The sequence below is a fragment of the Balaenoptera borealis genome (assembly GCF_965194805.1).
Source record: "Balaenoptera borealis genome assembly, chromosome: 5".
NCBI classification, from domain to species: domain Eukaryota; kingdom Metazoa; phylum Chordata; class Mammalia; order Artiodactyla; family Balaenopteridae; genus Balaenoptera; species Balaenoptera borealis.
This window is the reverse complement of record NC_138862.1, coordinates 110140541-110167385: the sequence shown is the minus strand read 5'-3', so window position 1 is coordinate 110167385 and position 26845 is coordinate 110140541. Positions and strand designations below refer to the sequence as shown.

At 36.3% G+C, this 26845-nt stretch overlaps 1 protein-coding gene across 1 annotated transcript in view; it reads left to right on the top strand.

Moving 5' to 3' along the window:
- The window catches only part of LEKR1 (leucine, glutamate and lysine rich 1), a 309852-nt gene that overhangs the window by 161330 nt on the left and 121677 nt on the right, over positions 1-26845 (top strand). Inside the window, exon 7 of the mRNA XM_082394543.1 lies at positions 12286-12367. Coding sequence (XP_082250669.1) covers positions 12286-12367 — 82 coding nt within the window. The remainder of the gene's footprint in view (positions 1-12285; positions 12368-26845) is intronic.

Here is a 26845-nt window from a genome sequence, read left to right as displayed (position 1 = left end):
TATTTTTGCTTTTGTTTCCTTTGCCCAAGGAGACGGATCCAAAACAAAACAAAACAAAACAAAACTCTAAGACCTATGTCAAAGAGTGTACTGCCTGTTTTCTTCTAGGAGTTTTATGGTTTCTGATCTTACATTTATATCTTTAATTCATTTTGAGTTTATTTTTGTATGTGGTATGAGAAAATGTTCTAATTTCATTATTTTACCTGTAGCTTTCTAGTTTTCCCAATACTACTTGTTGAAGAGACTGACTTTTCCCCATTGTATATTCTTTTCTCCTTGGTCATAGATTCATTGACCATATGTGCATGGGTTTATTTCTGAGCTCTCTATTTGGTTCCATTGATCTATGTGTCTGTTTTTGTGCCAGTACCATACTGTTTTGATTACTGTAGCTTTGCAGCATACTCCAAAGTCAAGGATCATGGTACCTCCACCTTTGTTCTTTTTTCTGAACATTGCTTTGGCTATTCGGGGTCTTTTGTGATTCCATACAAATTTTAGGATTATTTGTTCCAGTTCTGTGGAAAATGTCATGAGTATTTTGACAGGGATTACATTAAATCTGTAGATTTCTTTGAGTAGTATGGACATTTTAACAATATTAATTCTTCCAATCCATGAACACAGGATATCTTTCCATTATTTGTATCATCTTCAGTGTCCTTCAACAATGTCTTATAGTTTGCAGAGTATTGGTCTTTCACCTCCTTGGTTAAATTTATTCCTAGGTATTTTATTCTTTTTGATGCAATTGCAAATGGATTGTTTTCTTAATTTTTCTTCCTGATAGTTCATTATTAGTGTATAGAAAAGCAACAGATTACTGTATATTAATCTTATATCCTGCAATTTTACTGAATCATTTATTAGTTCTAATAGCTTTTTTGATGGATACTTTAGGATTTTCTGTATATAATATCATGTCATCTGCAAATAGTGACAATTTTACTTTTTCCTTTCCAATTTGGATTCCTTTTATTTATTTATTTTTTATCATCTGATTGCTGTGGCTAGGACTTCCCATACCATGTTAAATAGAAATGGCAAGAATGAGCATCCTAGTCTTGTTCCTGATCTTAGAAGAAAACTTTTCAGCTTTTCACCATTAACTATAATGTTAGCTTGGGTTTGTCATAAATGGCCCTTACTATGTTAAGGTATGTTCTGTCTATAACAACTTTGATGAGAACTTTTATTATGAATTAATGTAGAATTTTGTCAAATGCTCTTTCTGAATTTGTTGAGATGATCGTGTCATTTTCGTCCTTTATGTTGTTGATGTATATCACAATTTCACATAGATTAATTTACAGATATTGGACCATCCTTGCATCCCTGGGTTAAATCCCATGATCATGATGTGAGATCCTTTTTATGTATTGTTGAATTCACTTTGCTAATACTTTGTTGAGGACATTTACATCTATATTCATCAGAGATATTGGTGTGTAATTTTCTTTTTTTGTAGTATCTTTCTTTGGTTTTGGTATCAGCGTAATAGTGGCCTTATAAAATTAGTTTGGGAATTTTCCCTCCTCCTCAATCTATTGGAATAGTTTGAGAAGGACAGCTATTAACTCTTCCTTATATGTTTGGTAGAATTGCCTTGTGAACCTGCTGATTATGGACTTTTGTTTGCTGGAAGTTTTTTGATTACTTATTCAATTTCAATACTAGTAATAGGTCTGTTCAGGTTATCTATTTCTTCCTGATTTAGTCTTGTATGCTTCTGGGAATTTATTCATTTCTTCTAGGTTGTCCCAATTTGTTGGCATATAACTGTTCGTAGCATTCTCTTTCTCTTGTTTGTATTTCTGTGATATCAGTTGTAACTTCTCTTTCATTTCTAATATTGAGTCCTCTTTTTTTTTTTTTTTAATGAGCCTGGCTAAAGGCTTATTAATTTTGTTTGTCTTTCAAAAAATAGCTCTTGTGTTCATCAATCTTTTCTATTTTGTTTTCTATTTTATTTATTTCCACTCTGAGCTTTATTTATTTCCTTTTTTTCTGCTGACTTTGGGTTTTGTTTGTTCTTTTTCTAATTCCTTTAAATGGTAGGTTGTGTTGTTCATTTGAGATTTGTCTTATTTCTTGAGGTGGGCCTGTATCACTCTAAACTTTCCTCTTGGAACTGCTTTTGCTGCATCCCCTAGATTTTGGAAAGTTGTGTTTTTAATTTTCATTTGTCTTAGGTATTTTCTGATTTCCTCTTTGATTCCTTTGTTGAATCCTTGGTTTTTTAGTAGCATGTTGTTTAGTCTCCAATGTTTGTGTTTTTTACATTTTTCTTCCTGTTACTTATTTCTAATTTCATACTGTTGTGGTCAGAAAAGATGCTTGATATAATTTCTATCTTCCTTAATTTATTGAGACTTGTTTTGTGTCATAGTATGAGATCTATCCTGGAGAACATTCCATGTGCACTTGAAAAGAATGTGTATTCTGCTGTTTTGGGATGGAATGTCCTATAGATATCTGTTAAGTCCAGCTGGTCTTCTGTGTCATTTAAGGCCAGTGTTTCCTTATTGATTTTCTGTCTGGATGATCTGTCCATTGATATAAGTGGGGTGTTAAAGTCCCCTAGTATTTTTGTTTTACAGTCAATTTTTCCCTTTATACCTGTTAATATTTGCTTTATATATTTAGGTGCTTCTATATTAGGTGCATATATGTTTACAAATGTTATATTCTCTTCTTGTGCTGATCTATATCATTATATAATGCCCCTTTTTGTCTTTTATTGTAGACTTTGGGTTTGTTTTTGTGTTTTGTTTTGTTTTTTGGCCACATTGTGTGGCATGTGAGATCTTAGTTCCCCAACCAGGGATTGAACCCACACCCCCTGCAGTGGAAGCATGGAGTCTTAACCACTGGACCACCAGAGAAGTCCCTGTAGACTTTGTTTTAAAGTCTACTTTGTCTGTTATGAGTATTCCTACCCCCACTTTCTTATGGTTTCCATTTGTATGAAATATCTTTTTTCATCCCCTCCCTTTCAGTCTGTGTGTGTTTTTATCTCTGAAGTGAGTCTCTTGTAGGCAGCATATATGGGTCTTGTGTTTAATCCAGTTAGCCACCCTATGTGTTTTGATTGGGGCATTTAGTCCATTGACATTTAAAGTGATTATTGATAGGTATGTACTTATTGCCATTTTGTTACTTGTTTTCCAGACGTTTTTGTAGTTCTTCTCTGTTCTTCTCTTAGTCTCTTCCTTTTGTGGTTTGATGATTTTCTTTAGTGTTATGTTTGTGTTTCTTTCTCTCTAATTTTTGTGTATCTATTGTAGGTTTTTTGATTTGTGGTTACCAAGGAGTTTATATATATTGACCTGTATCTACTTGTTTTAAGCTGATAGTCATTTAAGTTCAAACACATTCTAAAAGATCTACAATTTTTACTCCCTCCCCCTCCCCAGTTTGTGTTTTTGATGTCATATTTTACATTTCCATGCCTATCCCTTAGCTATTTATTGCAGTTTTAGTTGATTTTACAATTTTTATCTTTTATCATTCATACTAGCTTATTTAAGTAGTTGGTCCACTGCCTTTACTATCTATTTGCCTTTACCAGTGGGATTTTTCCCTTCCTAGGTTTTCTTATTTCTGGTTGTAGCCTTTTCTTTTTTACCTAAAGAAGACCCTTTAACATTTCTTGTAAGGTCTGTTTAGTATTGATGAACTCTTAGTTTTTGCTTGTCTGGGAAGCTCTTTATCTCTCTAATCCTGAATGATAAACTTTCTGGGTAGTGTATCCTAGGTTTTAGGTTTTTTATTTTCAGCACTTTAAATATATCATGCCACTCCTTTCTGGACTGCAAAGTTTCTGCTGAAAAATCAGCTGGTAAACTTATGGGTGTTCCCTTGTATGTGACTCTTTGTTTTTCTCTTTCTGCCTTTAAAATTCTCTCTTTAACTTTTGCCATTTTAATTATGATATATCTTATTGTGGGTCTCTTTGGGTTCATATTGTATGGGGTTCTCTGTGCTTTTTATACTTGGATATCTGTTTCCTTCTTCAGGTTAGAGAAGTTTTCCACCATAATTTCATCAAATACATTTTCTACCCCTTTCTCTCTCTCTCTTCTCCTTCTGTGACCCCTATACTGCAAATGTTAGTACACCTGATGTTGTCCTAGAGGTCCCTTAAACTATTCTCATTTTTAAAATTTTGTTTTTCTTTCTGCTGTTCTGATTGGGCAATTTCCACTGTTCTGTCTTTCAGACCACTTATGCATTCTGTATCACATAATCTTGCTGTTAATTCCTTCTAGTATAGTTTTCACTTTAGTTATTGTATTCTTCAGCTCTGACTGGTTCTTTTTTATATTCTCTACTTCTTTGTTGAAGTTCTCATTGTGTTCATCTATTTTTTTTCTGAAGTTCAGTTAGCATTCTTATTACTATTGCTTTGAACTCTTTACCAGGTAATTATTTATCTCTGTTTCTTTAGGGTTTTTCAGGGGTTTTATCTTGTTCTTTCATTTGAAACATATTCCTCTATCTTCTCATTCTGTTTAATTTTCTCTGTTTTCTTTTTTTCTATGAGATTAGGTGAACCATTTACCTATCCTGGTCTTGAAGACATGTTGCTATGTGGAAGTGTCCCTATGTAGTATGCATGTGCCCAGTGGCTCTGCTAGGAGAGCTGGGTCTGAAGTGAGCACAGGCCAGATCTTCCCCCAGGGTGCATTGGTAGCTGCCACTGTGGTGCCAGGTAGGGCTGGATTCGGAGGGGCTGGAACTAGAACCAGGTGCGAGCCAGGGCTCTTCCTAGGCTCCATGGAAGTCAGTGCCCTATCAGGGGTTGGGCCAGGGCCCCATGGGCTGGAGCAAGAGCCCCGAGGGAGTTCAGCTTCTCCCTCATGTGATGGCAGTCTCCAACTTAGTTTGGGGCATGGCTGTGGCCTGAAGGATTTGGGCTGCACTTCTGAGCTGGTTCCACTTTTTCCCTGGTATGCACGCCTTGGTTAGAAGCTGGGTCAGGGCTGGAGGGGTTGAGTCACACTGCTGAGCTGGTTCCACTCCTCCCCAAGTGTGTGTTCTCACGGCCATGCTGGCGATGGTAGTGTCCACTGTGGAACTTGTTCTGCTCCTGCCCGAGTGCTCAGGGTCCTTCTACTCTGCCATCTTGATCCCACCTCTGGTAAAAAGCTTTTATTGAAGGATTATTTGTTGTGATACTAAGTTGTAAGCAACCTAGTTTTCATCACTATTGGACTAGATCAGTAAAATGTGATATGTGCACACAATTAAATATTACATATCAGTCAGAAAGGAATAAATCATATCTACATATAGCTATATGGATAGGTCTCAAAAACAATGTAGTGAAAAAAGTAAGACTTAAAATGAGATTTATAGCTTCACATCATTTGTGTAGTTTTTTAAAACACCTGCAAAAAGTACTATGTTTTCACACATAGGTACAGGTTAGAAGGCATACATTAAATTCACAAGTGTGGGCACTCTCTAATTAAATGCAAATAAATATGTCCTGATATCTTAAAACAAAACCAAAAACAAAATAAAGAACCTTCCTCATTACCATATCCCCCTTCAACTGCGACTGAATTTCTCTGCTCCCTATTCACAAAATCAGATAGCTTGTTTTTACAGTTTCAACCTCATCCCCCATCCCCACCAAGTTCTATTCCCCTTGTGTTCTTTTGTACCCTGGACACACAGAACTGAGTTGATTAGACTCCTTAGTACAGAACATACTATACTTGATCTGTACAAGCAAGACCCCTCCCTAAACAATACATCTATAAAATAGTCAAACACTGAAAAATACGGAGAATAATATAACAAATGTGTGTGGGTCCATCACCTGTATTTTACAAGTTTTAACATTTTGTCATAGTTACTCTGTAGATTTATTTTTAAATATGTAGTTAAAACCTTCATTTTTACTCTTCCCCATACAAAGATAACCACTGATGACACCAGGCCCAACCGCAAGAATGAGGTCCTCAGGCAAGAAGTGATGAGATTCAGAACAGAAGTGGGGGGAGGGGGGGTGGCCTTATTACCACCCCCAGTGATGATAACCAGTAGTTAGGTGTGCCTGGCACTGTTCTCCTCTTTACATATATTAAGTAACTTAATTCCCAGAACAATCCTATGCTGTAATAACCATTTTATAGATTAGGAAACTGAAATATCTAAAGTCAGTTAGTTAGGAGGAAGCAGAGCCAGGCTTTGAAGTTAGGCAGTCTGGCTTTAGAGTTCTTGCACTCCACCTCTATGTTACCCTGTCTTAGGAGTGTATTAAAAGAGCAGTGAGCTTTTGTTTTACCTTTTCATCAATTATCTGTACCATTTTAAATATATATGTAGCCTTCACCTTTTCATTAAAAAAATTCTCCTGGATCTGGATTTCTGGATGCCAGTTCTCCTGCCTGCTTGTTCCTCCATTCTGCTGCTTGAACCTGGAATCATTTTCTTTCATATTGCACTTTGAATCAGATTTTTTTTTTTAAATTTTTTGGTGTTTTCTTTATCCAGAAAGTTTTAAGCTTGAAATATCTTTCCACTATAAAGATTTTGTTTATTGTTTTCTCAAACAGTATACTAACTTAATATACCCTCCAAGTGACTGTAAAGTTTTATATCCTGCTATAAAATAGCTAACTATGAATACCTTTTGTATTTGTAGACCCTAGAAACCTTTTGGAATAACAGGATTCTCTTAAATGACTAATTACCCCAAATCTGATGCCTATGTAATGCTATCCAGCAAGCAGCTGGCTTCATATGAAGAGAGGCTAAGAGCTCCTTTTTGTCTTCATTTCAAATCATTTGCTTCTTATTTAATATCTGCAAAGAACGCAGTCACATTATAGTAGAATTTGCTGTTGTAAATTTTGGATTGTTTCCATGGGTTCCGCCTTACATCTGCACGGTGTTTAAAGCCAATGCTTCCTTTCTTTTTGTAGGCATTCAGGGCCTTTTGCCTCATAATCCAATGTCATGCTGAATGACAGAAAATTGAAGTTGAATTTATTTAACTATAGAGAAGGACTACACAGAACAATACACTTATTTAAGAACTCCTTGCATCAGGAACTGAAGGAGCTGTCTTATGCAGGTGGCTTAATCTCTCTGCTGCTTAGCCTAACTATGTGCCTTTATTTATTAAGGACAGGAACTGGGCACTCTGCTTCCAGAAACAAAAGGACCCCACTGGTCTATCAGAACCAATAATAAACCAATAACATGCTTATACCTCATTCAGAACAGTAAAGATATGTCCTATGTATTTTAAAAATAATTCTTAGTACTTCTTTATTACAGAAAATATATTCAAAGTTAAAAAAAAAAAAAGCTATGAAAATATATTAACCAGCTTCTAACTATACACTGGTGGGCTGTTTACATTATGGATTATTCATAATGAATCTATTTTTCTCGATTCTACGTGGTATCTTCTCTCCTTAAGTAAAATGATTTATTTGTTGACATTACTTATATTTCCACACAACAACCTCCAGAGGTTTCTGTGTTTTAAAGTAAAACATTGATTTGCTTTCCCTGTTTTTACTTAGACATGCTGTAAATACATAGTGAATAACCTGAAGGAACTGGCTTCCCTACTCACTGGGTACTGTGATTTAAAGACTAAGGATCTATGTTTATCTTGAAATAGGGAGAAAGGGAGATTTAGGTGGGTATGTAGAGAGAATAATACTGGAAAGTATAATAGCTTTTCCTTTCTTGAGTTGGGTCATGATTGTGTAGTTTATTTTCCTTTAAATATAGTAAATTCTGGAACTTTGATGCACAAGTATATTCAAATGTGATCCTAAGAATACTTCACAATGCTGTAAAAATGGGTTTTGAATTAGCTACCGTTTTTACTGTCTACTATTCTACCAATTATTAGGTAATTGAGAATTAATAGCATAAAATTCACATATCAGGTACCAATTCTTTGGAGTTTATTTTTAAGATAATCAGTTCTTCCTCTTAACAATAGCTGCATTTAGAAGTAATAACATAGAATTTATCATGTGGGCTCAGATCCATGCTTCATCTAGTTTAGGATTATATCCTGACAAAAGCACCAAGGGACATTTAACAGAAAGGCATAATTGTTCTCTCTGATGTCAGTGTTATTAAGTCAGTCACAAGGATACCATATTTGTCTTAATAGCTTTCATTAATTATATTAATTTTTAAACTTTCTAAAATCTAAACCACCTCTTGGAATTAGACATTAGACTAATTCACTACATATTTTATGCAGTAATAAATGATACTTTTCATTTGTCTTAACTATACCTCTTTAAATATTCTAGGATATACTAAACAAATATATGGCCACACTAACCACATTTTCATGGACAAATATCATATCTCCTTGTAGCTTTTATATTTTTGACAGTCAGTGTAAGAGAGAAAGATAAAGTTTTGGGGATGAAGCCAACCTCAGTTTGAATCATGGGATCACTTCTAACTAGCTCTGTGACCTTTGATAAGTCAGTTAATTACTCTGATTCTTAGAGCCTTCTAGTAAAAATAAAATGTGTATCTGTTTTTCATGATAGTTGTGACTATGAATTAAATGAAATAGGAGAAAGCACCCTGCACAGTGCCTGGAATAGTATACCATCAACAAACCTCAACTTCCTTCCCTCCTTATTTTTCAGAGGATGGGCAGAAATGTTTTAGCTGTGCCTGTGTGAATAGAACCCTCTGCAAGCCCACATGTACTTAATAACAAAGCAACACATTATGCAACATTCATTAGAGATTGCCTTGTTTCAAACGGTTACCCTCAAAACTAAATTCTCTATGTGTACGTTATTTTATCTGTTCTCTCATATAATGATATCACTTGATAAGTGAAAAAGATGTACCATACAAATATTATCTATCAAGTAAGTCCATATTGAATTATTTATTTATTCAAGGAGCCATTCTCTCAAATAAATCCCCTTACCCGAGTTTAAAATCTTGTCAGTTTGACTGCTGGCTAATTCATTTATTCACGGTAAGATACTAGGCAAGAGAATCAAAGAAAATCTCATTTCTCATCATCTGAAAAATGGGGCTGTTTGCACTTATGTAGCAATTTGAGGGATAACATTAATATATGTGAACATGCTGAATAAACATAAAGATTTATACCAATATCTAGTAAATTCTAATTAAAACATTTGTTTAGAGTGAGTTTATTTTCTGATTTAAGGAACTGGCTCATTTTCACGAAACAAAGTTAAGAAGGTAGACTGCAGATACGTATAGAAATTTTATATATTTGTATGGATGCATAAAGTTTTTAAAGTTTAACTCCCAAATTCATTCTACGAAGCCACCATCACCCTGATAACAAAACCAGAAAAAGATATCACAAAGAAAGAAAATGATAGACCAATATCACTGATGTTTGGTAAGGTTGCAGGGTACAAAATTAATGCACAGAAATCTCTGGCATTCCTATACACCAACAACAAAAAATCAGAAAGAGAAATTAAGGAAACACTCCCATTTACCACTGCAACAAAAAGAAGAAAATTCCTAGGAATAAACCTACCTAAGGAGGCAAAAGACCTGTACTCAGAAAACTATAAGACACTGATGAAAGAAATTAAAGATGACATAAACAGATGGAGAAATATACCATGTTCTTGTATTGGAAGAATCAACATTGTGAAAATGACTATAGTACCCAAAGCAAGCTACAGATTCAGTGCAATCCCTGTCAAACTACCAATGGCATTCTTCACAGAATTAGAACAAAAAATCTTACAATTCATATGGAAACACAAAAGACCCTGAATAGCCAAAGCAATCTTAAGAAAAACGGAGCTGGAGGAATCAGGCTCCCCGACTTCAAACTGTACCACAAAGCTACAGTAATCAAGAGAGTATGGTACTGGCACAAAAACAAAAATATAAATCAATGGTACAAGATAGAGTGCCCAGAGATAAACGCATGCACATATGGTCACCTAATTTATGACAAAGGAGGCAAGAACATACAATGGAGAAAAGACAGCCTCTTCAATGAGTGGTGCTGGGAAAACTGGACAGCTACATGTAAAAGAATGAAATTAGAACACTACCTAACACCATACCCAAAAATAAACTCAAAATGGATTAAAGACTTAAATGTAAGATGATACACTATAAAACTCTTAGAGGAAAACATAGGAAAAACACTCTTTGACATAAACCACAGCAAGATCTTTTTTGACCCACCTCCTAGAGTAATAAAAATAAAAACAAAAATTAAAAAATGGGACCTAATTAAACTTAAAAGCTTTTGCACAGCAAAGGAAACCATAAACAAGACAAAAAGACAACCCTCAGAGTGGGAGAAAATATTTGCAGATGAAACAACAGACAAAGGATTAATCTCCAAAATATACAAATAACTCATGGAGCTCAATATCAAAAAAACAAACAATCCAGTTAAAAAATGGGTGGAAGACTTAAATAGACATTTCACCAATGAAGACATACAGATGGCCAAGAGGCACATGAAAAGATGCTCAACATCACTAATTATTAGAGAAATGCAAATCAAAACTACAATGAGGTATCACCTCATACCAGTCAGAATGGCCATTATCAAAAAATCTAGAAACAATAAATGCTGGAAAGCGTATGGTGAAAAGGGAACCCTCCTGCACTGTTGGTGGGAATGTAAATTGATACAACCACTATGGAGAACAGTATGGAGGTTCCTGAAAAAACTAAATATAGAACTGCCATATGACCCAGCAATCCCACTACTGGGCATATACCCTGAGAAAACCATAATTCAAAAAGAGACGTGTACCACAATGTTCATTGCAGCACTATTTACAATAGCCAGGACATGGAACCAAACTAAATGTCCATCGACAGATGAATGGATAAAGAAGATGTGGCACATATATACAATGGAATATTACTCAGCCTTAAAAAGAGACGAAATTGAGTTATTTGTAGTGAGGTGGGTGGACCTAGAGTCTGTCATACAGAGTGAAGTAAGTCAGAAAGAGAAAAACAAATACCATATGCTAACGCATATATATGGAATCTAAAAAAAAAAAAAAGAATGGTATTGATGAACCTAGTTGCAGGGCAGGAATAAAGAGGTAGACACAGAAAATGGACTTGAGGACATGGGGTGGGAGGGCGAAGCTGGGGCGAAGTGAGAGTAGCATGGACATATATACACTACTGAATGTAAAAGTTGGCTGGTGGGCAGCATCAGCATAGCACAGGGAGATCAGCTCGGTGCTTTGCGATGACCTAGAGGGGTGGGATAGGGAGGATGGGAGGGAGGCTCAAGAAGGAGGGGATATGGGGACATGTATATGTATATGGCTGATTCACTTTGTTGTGCAACATCAACTAACACAGTATTGTGAAGCAATTATACTCCAATAAAGATCTATCAAAATTTTTTTTAAAAAGATTTTAAAGTTTACTATTAAAAATATGTTATTAAAACACCTGAACAGATGTAACATGGAAATTTTATAAATTCCAATGTTTAAAATTATTTTCTTCATAGAAGTCAGTTAATCCACCTGTGTAAATTTGTTTTCCACCTTTTCCCAAAAAGAGTACCAACAAGGGCTGTTATTGGGGCTGGGGTTCAGATCTTAGTTCACACACACAGGCTAATGGTGGGTCTCAGATCATTCAAGCCATATGTTCTTTCTGCTTTAGTTTCAGTTCTGCATCCACACATGTGAGACGTGGCTGCCTGAATAATCTTTCTCAGACACTTCTTGAATTCCTCAGTTCAAGACTCTGTGGAAGCCAATTGCCTGCTTGTATTTTCCTGGCTTGAAAGTCATTAAAATGCCTATTAGACACTACCCAGAGTTAACAGATTCTTTACTGGAAGCCTTGCACATGGTTTATCTATTTCAGTTCTACTGGGAGGCCTTAGCAATACTTCTAAGTTCCAGGCCACAAGAGCTAGCTCAGGCAGTCAAGTGTTTCAGAAGTGAGCCATATGATCAAAAATTCATATGTGTGCCAGCGACATAAATTTCCTTTGAAAACATCAGTAAAATTTAGCCTATTAGCTGTTTGAAAATTAGCATGATGTTGGGGGCAGAAAGAGGCCAATAAATTGAGCCTGTCAAAACCTATTAATTCTGTGGGACATCAGAGTAGGGATGAGCTACATATGGTCATCCAAGCAAAGTGGAATAAACAGCTGCATTATTCTTCAGGAGGTGAGTGGCAATGCTAAAAGAATGTGGTTTACTCTATGAAAATATCTGGACACTTAAAATGTACTAATCAGAAGAACACATTATGTCATTCCAGATTTACAGTGTCAAGTTGAAGCACTTGGGCTAAAACTTCAGAAGGCAGTGACTGAGATGGACAACTACAAAGAAAAGCTCGTGTAAGATGGTAAACATTAAACAACCTGTAAGAATTTAGAAAGACCCCCATGTGTTCTCTGTGACTCTGGGCAGTAATTTGGATGTGTTGGTATGGTCTACTGCAATTTTTCTCAGCTACTTTTCTGGCCTATATTGAAGGACCTGTAAATATTTTTAAATATATGAAATGTTTCTTTCTCTCAGTAAGAAACTTACCTATCCAGGTATTAAAGCTTTCCCTGATTATTCAAATGTAGTAACTTAATATTCTCTGAACTTTTTGTCTTATTATCTCTTTATTATCTGTCCGGAAGAAACAGCATTGAAGATGTTTCATAAGATTATTGGGATTGACATATATACATTAATATGTATAAAATAGATAACTAATAAGAACCTGTTGTATAATAAATAAATAAATAAATAATCAATTTTAGGTTCAGAAAGACAGTTGAGTATCTTTGAAGTTCTGGAGTGCTTATGCCTTATATAAGTAAGAAAGAAAATATTGGAAAACAAATGATAAGAAAATGCCCTTGTAAAATATCCAGAGTACTATTTCTTTTATTTATTTATATATTTATTGTCTTGTTTATGGTTTCCTTTGCTGTGCAAAAGCTTTTAAGTTTCATTAGGTCCCATTTGTTTATTTTTGTTTTTATTTCCATTACTCTAGGAGGTGAATCAAAAAACATCTTGCTGTGATTTATGTCAAAGAGTGTTCTTCCTATGTTTTCCTCTAAGAGTTTTATAGTGTCCGGTCTTACATTTAGGTCTCTAATCCACTTTGAGTTTCTTTTTGTGTATGGTGTTAGGGAGTGTTCTAATTTCATTCTTTCACATGTAGCTGTCCAGTTTCCCCAGCACCACTTATTGAAGAGACTGTCTTTTCTCCATTGTATATCCTTGCCTCCTTTGTCATAGATGAGTTGACCACAGGTGCGTGGGTTTATCTCTGGGCTTTCTATCTTGTTCCATTGGTCTGTGTTTCTGTTTTTGTGCCAGTACCATATTGTCTTGATTACTATAGCTTTGTAATATAGTCTGAAGTCAGGGAGTCTGATTCCTCCAGCTCCGTTTTATTCCCTCAAGACTGCTTTGGCTATTCAGGGTCTTTTGTGTCCCCATACAGATTTTAAGATTTTTTTGTTCTAGTTCTGTAAAAAATGCCATTGGTAATTTGATAGGGATTGCATTGACTCTGTAGATTGCTTTGGGTAGTACAGTCATTTTCACAATATTGATTCTTCCAATCCAAAAAAATGGTATATCTCTCCATCTGTTGGTATCATCTTTAATTTCTTTCATCAGTGTCTTATAGTTTTCTGCATACAGGTCTTTGGTCTCCCTAGGTAGGTTTATTCCTAGGTATTTTCTTCTTCTTGTTGCAATGGTAAATGGGAGTGTTTCCTTAATTTCTCTTTCAGATTTTTCATCATTAGTGTATAGGAATGCCAGAGATTTCTGAGCATTAATTTTGAATCCTGCAACTTTACCAGATTCATTGATTAGCTCTAGTAGTTTTCTGGTGGCATCTTTAGGATTCTCTATGTATAGTATCATGTCATCTGAAAACAGTGACAGTTTTACTTCTTCTTTTCCAATTTGGATTCCTTTTATTTCTTTTTCTTCTCTGATTGCCGAGGCTAGGACTTTCAAAACTATGTTGAATAATAGTGGTGAGAGTGGACCTCCTTGTCTTGTTCCTCATCTTAGAGGAAATGCTTCCAGTTGTTCACCATTGAGAATGATGTTTGCTGTGGGTTTGTCGTATATGGCCTTTATTATGTTGAGGTAGGTTCCCTCTATGCCCACTTTCTGGAGAGTTTTTATCATAAATGGGTGTTGAATTTTGTCAAAAGCTTTTTCTGCATCTATTGAGATGATCATATGGTTTTTATTCTTCAATTTGTTAATATGGTGTATCACATTGATTGATTTGTGTATATTGAAGAATCCTTGCATCCCTGGGATAAATCCCACTTGATCATGGTGTATAATCCTTTTAATGTGTTCTTGGATTCGGTTTGCTAGTATTTTGTTGAGGATTTTTGCATCATATTCATCAGTGATATTGGTCTGTAATTTTCTTTTTTTGTAGTATCTTTGTCTGGTTTTGGTATCAGGGTGATGGTGGCCTGATAGAATGAGTTTGGGAGTGTTCCTTTCTCCACAATTTTTTGGAAAAGTTTGAGAAGGATGGGTGTTAGCTCTTCTCTAAATGTTTGATAGAATTCACCTGTGGAGCCATCTGGTCCTGGACTTTTGTTTGTTGGAAGAGTTTTAATCACAGTTTCAATTTCATTACTTGTGATTGGTCTGTTCACATTTTCTATTTCTTCCTGGTTCAGTCTTGGAAGGTTATACCTTTCAAAGAATTTGTCCATTTCTTCCAGGTTGTCCATTTTATTGGCATAGAGTTGTTTGTAGTAGTCTCTTAGGATGGTTTGTATTTCTGCGGTGTCTGTTGTAACTTCTCCTTTTTCATTTCTAATTTTATTGATTTGAGTCCTCTCCCTGTTTTTCTTGATGAGTCTGGCCAATGGTTTATCAATTTTGTTTATCTTCTCAAAGAACCAGCTTTTAGTTTTATTGATCTTTGCTATTGTTTTCTTTGTTTCTATTTCATTTATTTCTGCTCTGATCTTTATGATTTCTTTCCTTGTGCTAACTTTGGGTTTTGTTTGTTCTTCTTTCTCTAGTTCCTTTAGGTGTAAGGTTAGATTGTTTATTTGAGACTTTTCTTGTTTCTTGAGTTAGGCTTGTATAGCTATAAACTTCCCTCTTAGAACTGCTTTTGCTGCATGCCATAGGTTTTGGATTGTCATGTTTTCGTTGCCATTTGTCTCTAGGTATTTTTTGATTTCCCCTTTGATTTCTTCAGTGATCTCTTGGTTATTTAGTAATGTATTGTTTAGCCTCCATTTGTTAGTGTTTTTTATGTTTTCTTCCCTATAATTCATTTCTAATCTCATAGCGTTGTGGTCAGAAAAGATGCTTGATATGATTTCAAATTTCTTAAATTTACTGAGGCTTGATTTGTGACCTAAGGTGTGATCTATCCTGGAGAATGTTCCGTGCGCACTTGAGAAGAAAGTGTAATCTGCTGTTTTTGGATGGAATGTCCTATAAATATCAATTAAATCTATCTGGTCTATTGTGTCATTTAAAGCTTCTGTTTCCTTATTTATTTTCATTTTGGATGATCTGTCCATTGGTATAAGTGGGGTGTTAAAGTCCCCTACTATTATTGTGTTACTGTCAATTTCCCCTTTTATGGTTGTTAGCATTTGCCTTATGTATTGAGGTGCTCCTATGTTGAGTGCATAAATATTTATAATTGTTATATCTTCTTCTTGGATTGATCCCTTGATCATTATGTAGTGTCCTTCCTTGTCTCTTGTAACATTCTTTATTTTAAAGTCTGTTTTATCTGATATGAGTATTGCTACTCCAGGTTTCTTTTGATTTCCATTTGCATGGAATATCGTTTTCCATCCCCTCACTTTCAGTCTATGTGTCCCTAGGTCTGAAGTGGGTCTCTTGTAGACAGCATATATATGGGACTTGTTTTTGTATCCATTCAGCAAGCCTGTGTCTTTTGGTTGGAGCATTTAATCTATTCACGTTTAAGGTAATTATCGATATGTATGTTCCTATGACCATTTTCTTAATTGTTTTGGGTTTGTTTTTGTAGGTCCTTTTCTTCTCTTGTGTTTCCCACTTAGAGAAGTTCGTTTAGCATTTGTTGTAGAGCTGGTTTGGTGCTGCTGAATACTCTTAGCTTTTGCTTGTCTGTAAAGTTTTTGATTTCTCCATCGAATCTGAATGAGATCCTTGCCGGGTAGAGTAATCCTGGTTGTAGGTTCTTCCCTTTCATCACTTTAAATGTATCATGCCACTCCCTTCTGGCTTGTAGCGTTTCTGCTGAGAAGTCAGCTGTTAACCTTATGGGAGTTCCCTTGTATGTTATTTGTCATTTCTCTCTTGCTGCTTTCAATAATTTTTCTTTGTCCTTAATTTTTGCCAATTTGATTACTATGTGTCTCGGCGTGTTTCTCCTAGGGTTTATCCTGTATGGGACTCGCTGCGCTTCCTAAAGTTGGGTGGCTATTTCCTTTCCCATGTTAGGGAAGTTTTTGACTATAATCTCTTCAAATATTTTCTCTTCTCCTTTCTCTCTCTCTTCTCCTTCTGGGACCCCTATAATGCGAATGTTGTTCCGTTTAATGTTGTCCCAGAGGTCTCTTAGGCTCTCTTCATTTCTTTTCATTCTTTTTTCTTTATTCTGTTCTGCAGCAGTGAATTCCACCATTCTGTCTTCCAGGTCACTTATCCGTTCTTCTGCCTCAGTTATTCTGCTATTGATTCCTTCTAGTGTATTTTTCATTTCAGTTATTGTATTGTTCATCTCTGTTTGTTTGTTCTTTAATTCTTCTAGGTCTTTGTTAAACGTTTCTTGCATCTTCTCGATCTTTGCCTCCATTCTTTTTCTGAGGTCCTGGATCATGTTCACTATCATTATTCTGAATTCTTTTTCTGGAAGGTTGCCTATCTCCCTTCATTAAGTTGTTTTTCTGGAGTTTTATCTTGTTCCTTCATCTGGTACATAGCCCTCTGCCTTTTCATCTTGTCTGTCTTTCTGTGAATGTGGTTTTTGTTCCACAGGCTGCAGGATTGTAGTTCTTCTTGCTTCTGCTGTCTGCCCTCTCTATTTCTTTTAAAAATGATTTTATTTCAGAAATTTCAAAAATGATAATATAAATATAGTACATCTATAATTATAACACTAAAATAGAATTTATATACTCTTTGAAAAGTAAATAAATTCTTTTACTTTGTGGTGTGTAATCTGGTAGCTTTGGTTTTCAGTTCCTATATTTTAGAAGGATGAACCTCATAAGAAATATAAATACTCAAAATTCTTAGCAACCAAATGTTGTGTTGACCATGGACTATTCCTAAGAACAATGTGTTCAACAAAATTCTTAACAACACAAGGAAGAACAAATTCCAAAAATACTCTATCAAATTAATGTATACTTTGATTATTTGTAGCAAAATAATTTATTTTCAAAATCCAAGAAAAACCAAATATTCATGCTTTATAACACTGTGGTCAACAGTTCAGTAAATAATAGTTCAACTGTCTGTGTATGTTAGTTGGGGTTGAAGGAATAAGTGGGCAAGAGGTCCTAGCATGACTCACTGCACCCAGCAAGAACTTTCTGATGAGAAGATACATGTAAAAAAGAAGCAAGATGGGAATTGCCAGAAAATCATTAATCCCCACCCTCTAGTTACATCAGGGAGGGCTTTGGCCTCATGAATGTCTCATGTGGAGGGCCTGCCTCATCAGGCCACAGCCCATTTGATATTAATACATGCTTTGTGATATTTTTGTTAATTTTTAATATAATTTATAATATGAGTGCTGAGAAATAAGAGTCAGAGTAGATTGGAGTTGGAGGGAGAAAATACCACTCAGTAAAGTCCATCAAATGAATTACCTGGAGGAAATCACTGTAGAATTGTAGAAATACTGATGCTGTTGTTTCAGTTTATAATAAAACTGGTGCTTCCTACCTGTGTGAGAACTTCTTAAAATGAGAAAATGGGCAGAGCATCCACTTTTAGAAAACTTGATGAAAGATAGAGCCAGTTAAATGGTCTCAGCTGCTGAAGACCTTTCTCTGTGCTGCCTGTACCTAGCTCTTCCATCTCTACTCCGTCTACCCTCCTTCGCTACTAGGATGAAGTTGAGTAGGGCAGGCGTGTAGGATCAGAGCCTGGCACTGCTCAGCGTACTCAGAGCTCAGGAAGTCCCCAGTAGTATGTAAGTACTATTTTATTTATAGGTTAAAACCAAATTTGCAACTTGGCTATTGTTTTATGATAAATTCAGTTTGGAGTCAAAATAATTCACTCAAAATTTTTGACATGCAATTTCTTAATAAATTGGAGATTTGCTCTATATACCCAAACCTGTTTGAACTTCCAGAAATTGGAAGGTGGTGTGAAATCATATTTTTTTAAAAATTTTAATCCTCACTCTTTGTGGGGGCTGGGGTGAGGAATGAGTTTCACCCATCCAGCTTAGGATAATTGTTTTGTTTAAAGATTTTTAAATGTTTGGATATAAGTTTTGTGGGTTTTTACTTAAGGGGAAAAGGCAGTTTTTAAATGGATGAACTTCGGGTTCTTTTTTTCCTAAGATTTATAAGAAAATATTTTCCAAGGTTTATAAGAACTTGTTGTATATTTAAAAATAGAGATTTTATCACTTAGGATTCTTTGAGCTATAAGTAACAGAGGTAGAGTGGTTTCAGGTTTAGTCAATCCAGTGACTCAACAATATCACCAAGGATCTTGATGTTCTTTCTGTCTCTATTCTGCTGCCCTCAGCACTGGCTTCACCCCAAGGCTAAGTCCCCTATGATTATGACATGGCTGCAATTCCAGGTACCACATCCAAATGTAACCACCCCAGAGGCAGGAAGGGCCTGTTTTTCTGGTGTCTCCTTAGAAGTGAGATAAAAATTTCTCAAAAGCCACCAAACAGCCCTCTCCTTACATCTCTTGGCTAGAACCCTTTACATACCCTCTCCTAAATGAATCATTGGCAAGGGGAACAGGACTACCACAGTTAGCTCAGGTCAGGCAGGATTTACCCTGAGAACAGATGATAATGGGGCTCTGATGGCCAGGAAGACAGCTATAGTACATGTCCAGAAGGTAACTAGTAATTTTTACTAGAGGTAGAGTGTTAGTGATGCTCTGAAAATTGATGACATTTTCTACAAATTTATTTGTGTCATAATATCTAGATTAATTTAGGGAAGACCCTCCTGAAGTAATGAAAAATATGGATGCTGTGAAATGCAACTTTATTACTTTTAAATATTTATGTAGAGAGAGAGAGAGAGAAAGGGAGAAAGAACTAGGAAATAACACTTTTATTTTACATATATGTATATAGGATAAGATAAGTAAATAAGACTAATAAGAAAGGCTGCTATAGAGGGTGAGAAATTTTTAGGAATTCCTGAAAGAGAATACATAGGAAGGATAATAAAAAGGGTCAACTCTGCAGAGGAATAAACTAGAAGAAAACCAATTGTGTGGTGGGCATGTGACGGGCAGGACTTTACTTGGAATCAGTTAACACAAAGAGAAGGGAGTGGGATAAGGCAAATCATCAGAACAGTGGTTCTCAAACTCCAGTCTGCAGGAGAATCCTGGGTAGTTTACTGAAACTGTGTATTACAGTATGACCTCCCTCACAGACCCAATCCCAGGATCAGTTTCTGGGCTCCATTCCCACAGACATTCTGGCTTTAAATTTGGGTTTGGGGTGTCCCTGAGCAATCTGCATTTGTAATGCACTCCCCCCCAACACACACACACATGATTCTGATCCAGGTGATCCAATGAAGCCCACTCTGAGGAATCATATTTGGAACATTTAAGCCACTGGCCCCTCACCAGCCCCACCCCACCCCCAATCAACAGGTCCTGTGTGAAGCAGCATTTGCAAGGCATCTGCACCCAGAATAAAGCAGTGAGTGTGGGGACTGGAGCTGGGGAGCCTGCCAGCTACTGAACCCCAGAGGCCACTGTCCCTACATCCCAAGACAAACCTCCAGTGCCCCCACCATACTCTGCCCCTTCATCACAACCTTCAGAAACAATCTAGGGCAACAATAAACAGCAAAGCAGACAACAAACTAGAATCATAGGCTTAGGATGAACACCCAACCAAAGATTACCAGGTATGTGAGAAAAACCTTCCCCCAACCTTGTTCACATGGCTCTGAATTCACACAGAAAAGCTTTAACACCTAGAGAAATTGTTAAATAGCAAACAGAAGATGTTAAGATAAATTTTTAAAGTTAGGATATACTTCAAAGTATGTCCAGGATTGTAACCATTAAAGAAGAACAGGCTGTTACCAAAAAAAAAGCTATTAGGAATTTTAGAGATTAAAAATATGACTCCAGAAAAATGATTCCATTCATGTTAAAAATGTATATGAATGTACATACAAATATATATGGATTCAAATTCATTGAATAAAAGATTGGTAGGATTACAACAGTTCCTTCTGGAAGTGAGAGTCAGGGGTGTATAGAGACTCTTATTTTACTCTATATCCTTATATATTGCTTAAATAGCTTACAGTGTGAATGTATTCATTTTCACATATGTAATGAAAAGAACAAAATTCACTTTAAATGACTTATAATTTATCAGTTACTAGTGAATATGTCTAAAGTGGTGATATGAAATATACTTTCTAATTTGGGGACCTTTGTAACCTACTTACACTTTAATTTTATTAGCAGCCACCTCCTCCTCATTTAACTAATAATTGTAAGCAATAGTCAGCTATAACCAGCATAAATTTCTTATTTATAAAGCTCTTGACCGAATAACAGCAACATTTTGCACAGTTGAGATGTTCTTGGAACATTATTATTGCCTTCTAAGATATAATGTTCTCCTGATTTTCCTCTTCTGTCATCATTCATGAGAATTTTTTGCCTAGAAAGCAGGTGGCCTGGTGGCAATCCAGTGTCAGAGTACAGATACACTTTCACATGATCCTAGATTTAACAGGCTAGGTTTCCTTCATTGACTCATTCAATACAAAATTCTCATGGAGAGGCAGTTATGTGCCATGACTCTTTTGTGTACAAGCACTAGATACTGAAGTAACAAGATTGACAAGCCACAATAGGTAATTCCAGGTAACGTTAAGTGCTGCAAAAATATAAAACAGGCATAAAAGAATGTGAGTGTTGGGGAAGAGTGGTATCCTTTTGACAGAGTGGCATCCCTGGGCAGATGACCTCTGAGTTAAGATCTGAGTAACAGAAAGGAGCTAATAACCTAACATCTGGAAGCAGAGAGATCAAGGACAAAAAATTCTTGGGAGTGAGTTTTGCAAGTTAAAGAAACATGAAGGCCAGTTGTGGTAGAAGGAATAACGGCTTCCAAAGATTTTCATGTCCTAATCCCTGAAATCTGTGAGTACATTATCCTATGTGGCAAAAGGGATTTTGCACGTGTTTAAATTAGGGATATAGAGCTGGGGAGATTATGTTGGATTATTCAGGCAGACTCAGTGTTATAACTGCAAAGGTCCTTATAAGATGAAAGCAAGAGGGTCAAAGTCACAAAAGTGGATGTGAGGATGGAAGCAGAGGTTGGAGTGATGTGATTTGAAGATGGAAGAAGGGGCCACAAGCCAAAGAATGCATGTTGTCTCTAGAAGCTAGAAAAGGCAGGAAAACAGATTCTCCTCTACAGCTTCCAGGGGGAACACAGCCCTCAAGACATCTTGATTTTAGGACTTCTTACCTTAGAAATGTAAGATAATAAATTTGTGTTGTTTTAAACCCCTACATTTGTGGTAATTTGTTACAGCAGCAATAAGAAATGAATATACCAGTGTGTCCAAAGCCCAGTGAGGATTCTGGATTTATGCAGAGGGCAGAGGGAAACTATTGGAGGGTTTGGCAATAGAGTGAACTGATTTGATTTGTTTTAAAAGGTTGGCATGGCTGCTGCATGGAGAATGGACTGAAGTGGGAGTACAGGAGCGATCAGGGAGACTAGGTGGGAGGCCCAGCGTTCATGCAAGTGAGAAGTGGCTGGTTTAGTGTAAGGCTGTATTGTGGAGATGGAGAGAAATATATGCCAGGGGTCACTCTCACAGGACTTACCGATGGAGTAGATGTGGCCAGGGAGGAAGAGGACTGGAAAAGAAAGGAAATAATAAAGGATGGGGTTTGGGGCTTTTCAGCATCAGGTAGACAGTTGAGAGGCAGTAGAGTATAGTGACTCACAGCCTGGAAGCCAAATCCAGACTGCTGGGGCAGTACTACTTAGCAGTATGTCACCTTGGGCATGTTACTTACCTCTCTGTTTTCAGTTTCCTCAACTGTAACAAGGACTGAGTAAGGGCTGGTTTGAGGTTCGTGTGAGATATATAAGGAGTTACCTATTAGTATCATTATGTGTTGGTGCCATTTAATGAAGTGGGAAAATCTGTAAAAGAAATAGATATGCGGGTGAGAGAAATACAAAACAATGCTTTTGATCTGTTAGATTTGAGATGCCTTTTGGACAGCAAAGTAGAAATATCAAGGAGGCAGTTTAAGAATGGCTATTTCACATAAAGAAGTGGAATGGTATGACCCTTGCCTTTCAAATTAGAGGAAAATATCCAACTACTCTGTCTTATTTCCTTTGCTTTGATTGGCAGGAGCAGCAGGGGCCTTTCTGAAGGCTTATTCAGAGCAGTTGAAGAGAAAGGATTAACACTATTTGCTGAGGGTAAAAGAAGGAATGCAGTGTTTAAAGAGATGTAGGCATTCTTTCTATTCCTTCCAATTCCTCCCATCCTAATGAAGGGGAAGATAACAGTTGGGCAGTGAAGGGCAGACCATAAAAAGAGTGGCTTAACCGGCATGGGGGTGGGAGATGACCATAGTGAGGGGAGTTCTTGGGATGGTAGACTGCCCAGGGAGCTTTTTTTTTTAAATTGCAGCCAAAATTTATTGTCCACATAGTAAAATAACCACTTAAAGGTGTTCTGCTGTCCCTGACTCTAGATTTGGAAAAGTGTGTATAAGAGTCTGAACATAGAGTGAAAGTTGTGGCTGGGGCTGCTGAATCTCAAAGCATTTCTAAAAGGAACGTTGTTGTTTGATTTAAAAGTAAATGTATAAAACTTGGCAAATACAGAAATCCACAAAAAAGAACATCGTCTTTATATTTTGATATCCTTATAGTCCATTTTTCTAAGTCATGCATATTTTAAACATATTTTCACTTAGTAATATATCCTGGATATTTTCCCATGTCATTACGTGATATATTTATAGTTATCAAATAGCTATGTAGTATTCTAATCTGTGGATGAATCATAACTTATTTTCTAATCCCCTGTATTTTAAAATTTCCAAATTTTTCACTTTTATAAGCAAGGTATTTTGAAATTCATAGAGATAAATCTTTCTATTCACATGCAGTTATTTCCTTAGGATAATTTTTGCTAGACTCAAACTTGCATATTTTTAAGACTTTTAATTCATAATGACTCTACCTTGCAATAAGATTTTATTGACTTATAATCTCAGTAGTGTTTGTAAATACCTATTTCTCCACTTCCTAGCTAATACTGGGTAGTATAATTCAGAAAAAAAAAAAATCCTAGTTTGATGAAAAATTGTACCCCTGCATCTTTGGCTCTTTGTATTCTTTCCTTTGTGACTCACCTGAGTACAACCTTTGCTCACTTTTTAATGGCATGTTACTCTTTTCCTTATTCTTTATTTTCTAATGTTTTACTTGGAAATAATTACAAAACTTACAAACTTACAAAAAGTTGTGAACATGATGATAGTACAAAGAGCACACAAATAGGCTTTACCCAGATTCATCTATTATTAATGTGTTTTTTTTTGGTTTTTTAATTATTTATTTATTTATTTATTTATTTATTTTTGGCTGTGTTGGGTCTTCGTTTCTGTGCGAGGGCTTCCTCTAGTTGCGGCAAGCGGGGGCCACTCTTCATCGCCGTGCGTGGGCCTCTCACTATCGCGGCCTCTCTTGTTGCGGAGCACAGGCTCCAGACACACAGGCTCAGTAGTTGTGGCTCACGGGCCTAGTTGCTCCGCGGCATGTGGGATCTTCCCAGACCAGGGCTCGAACCCGTGTCCCCTGCATTGGCAGGCAGATTCTCAACCACTGCGCCACCAGGGAAGCCCCTATTATTAATGTTTTAACCCATTTGTTTTTTTCCCTTACCCCTACCCCTGTCCCCTCAACCTTTTCTCTCTCTCTCTCTCTCTCTCTCTCTCTCTCCCCCTGAAACCCACACACAAATTTTCCTGCACCATTTGAGGATAAGTTACATACAACATGACCCTTTACTTCTAAATAGTTTAGCCTGCCTTTCCTCAGGACAGTGATACTTCATATAACCAGGAGGGTAATCAATGTTATAATTTTACATACAATAATTACATTAATAATATTCTAATCTAGCATCCATATTCTAATTTTCTGAGTGGGCCTTTATAGCATTTTCTCCTCTAGCACATAGTCCAGGTAGGGTCAGCCTACTTGGTATGTCTCTTTAGCCTCCTTAAATCTGGAATATTTCCAGTCCGTCTTTGTCTTTTTATGACATGGACATTTTTGAAGAATGCAGAACCCCTCATACTTTTTTAAATAAAAATTTTTTCATTTTGTATTTTTCTGGTTTCCTCTTGATTGGATTAAGGATATGTACTCTCAGCCAGAAAACCACATAGGTGAGAACGAGCACTTCTCAGAGCACCACATCTGGAGGCACATGATCATCTGCCTCTCATCTGGTGATGTTAATTTTGATCACCTGGTCAAGGTATTGCTCAGTTTTTCCACTGTATTATTACTGAGGGGGTTTGTTCCCTTTCAACCAGTAAGCAGTCTATAAGAGACACTTTAGGTACATACACATGCTCTGCTTTTCATCAACACTTATCCCTAGATACAGCATCCATTAATGGTTTTTGCCTCACCTAATCTTTATGACAGTCATTGCTAGATGATGATTTTTCCAACTCCAAGTCTCCCTGACCATTTATTAGTAAGCCCTCAGCATTCTACTTTAGATAGGAGCCTCCCTTCTTCCCATTATTTATTTCCTTATTGGTATGGATTCATGAACTCCTGTTTTGTTCAATGGCGTATAATTCATTATTGTACTTAATTATTTTGGCACACAAATTGTTCTAAGCTTAGCCACTGGGGGCCACTTCCGGCTGGCTCTTAATGACGTTGGAACATGATCCCGTCCTCTTTTATAAGCACTTCCTTTCTGTATAACAAACTGTTTCAGGCATAGCTACTCTGCCCCAGCCTTGGAATCACCCATTTCTCTGAGGAGTCCTTGTTCCTTTGAATGGGAATGGTATTAGAGACCAGTATCTAGGCTCTAAGTATACTCATGTGCTGCTTGATTACGGTGATGGTTTCATGGGTTTGTATGTCAAATCTGTCAAATTGTGGGCAGTTTATTGTATGTTAGTATAATACTTAAAGCTATTTTACAAAAAGTGGATAATAAAGGAAACAACATGTTTTAAAAAAACATTTTTTCATAAAAGAAAAAGTAGAACTAAAGTATAGTGTTTAGGGATAAAACTTGGGCAATACAACTCCAAAGAAAATCAGTGATTACCATAAAATTCATGAGAATGATCAATTTAGGGAGGAAGGAGTTGGCTATTATTAGGCCCAGGACATGAAGCTTCTAGGCTAGCTGATTAGGTTTTATTTTTTTACCTGGATGGTAGTTGCAAAAGTTTCTTCCTTGTAATAATTCGTTATATAATTGTTTACGTAATTTTCTGTAGCTTACAATTTTATCATTGTAAGCTAGAAAAGAAAATAAATTAATAAAAATAAATGCTGTTCATATTCATGATATAAATAAATTATTGTTTATTAGGAATTAAAGTTATTCTGCAAGTAGGGCAAACCCATTAAGAATCTAACATTTTTTGTACATTTATAAACTTATTAAAATAGCTTTCAAAGCTATTTTAAGGTACATTCATATAATGAATTATTAATGAGAAGTCTATACAAACAAACTGGAATATTAATCTTTCTTAATATGTTAACTTTTTGAGTATTGTTACAAAACCCAATCATATAAGATCAAGACAAATGTCTATTTCAGTTTTAGAATTTCCATTTCATTCTTTTTAATGGTTTCTATTTCTCTGCTGAGGTTTTTTATCTTTTCACGAGTTAAAGTAGATTTTCCTTTATGTCTTTGAGCGAGTTATAACTGTGCCTTCAGAAATCCTTGTCTGCTAATTTCAGTATCCGGGTCATCTCAGAGTCAGTCCCTATTAACTGTCTTTTCTCTTTAGAATAGGTCATGCTTTTCTGTGTCTTCCTATGTTGAGTAATTTTTTTATATTCTGGACATTGTGAATGTTATGTTATGGAAATTCTAGATTCTGTTATATTTCTCTAAATACTGTTGGTGGTGGTGGTGGTGGTAGGAGTGGTGTTGCTTTAAGCAGGCAATTAATTTGGTTGGCCTCAAAATGCAAACTCTGTCTCTATGGCAACAGCTCAAATCTCAGTTCAGTTCTTTCATCTTTAACTAGGCTGCTTGGAGTCTGCCCAGGGCACCTGTAGTTCAGGGCTCAGCCAGACATATGGGCAGAGTTTATATGCAGTATTTGGGATTCCCTCCCACTGGCTCACTCCCATTTGGGGTTCACTTTTCACTTTCCTGCAGCTGTGGTTGTCCCCAAACACTGTCTTGTAGTTCTTCAAGCCAGAATGACTGTGAGTTTTCTACCAGTTTTCTATCAGAATTTTGGTTCTGTATGGTGCAGACTGGGGCCTGCCCTCAGGTTTAAAATCATTAAAAAAAAAACAACAACAAAAAACCCTGACCCCATGGCTGTCACCTCATTCT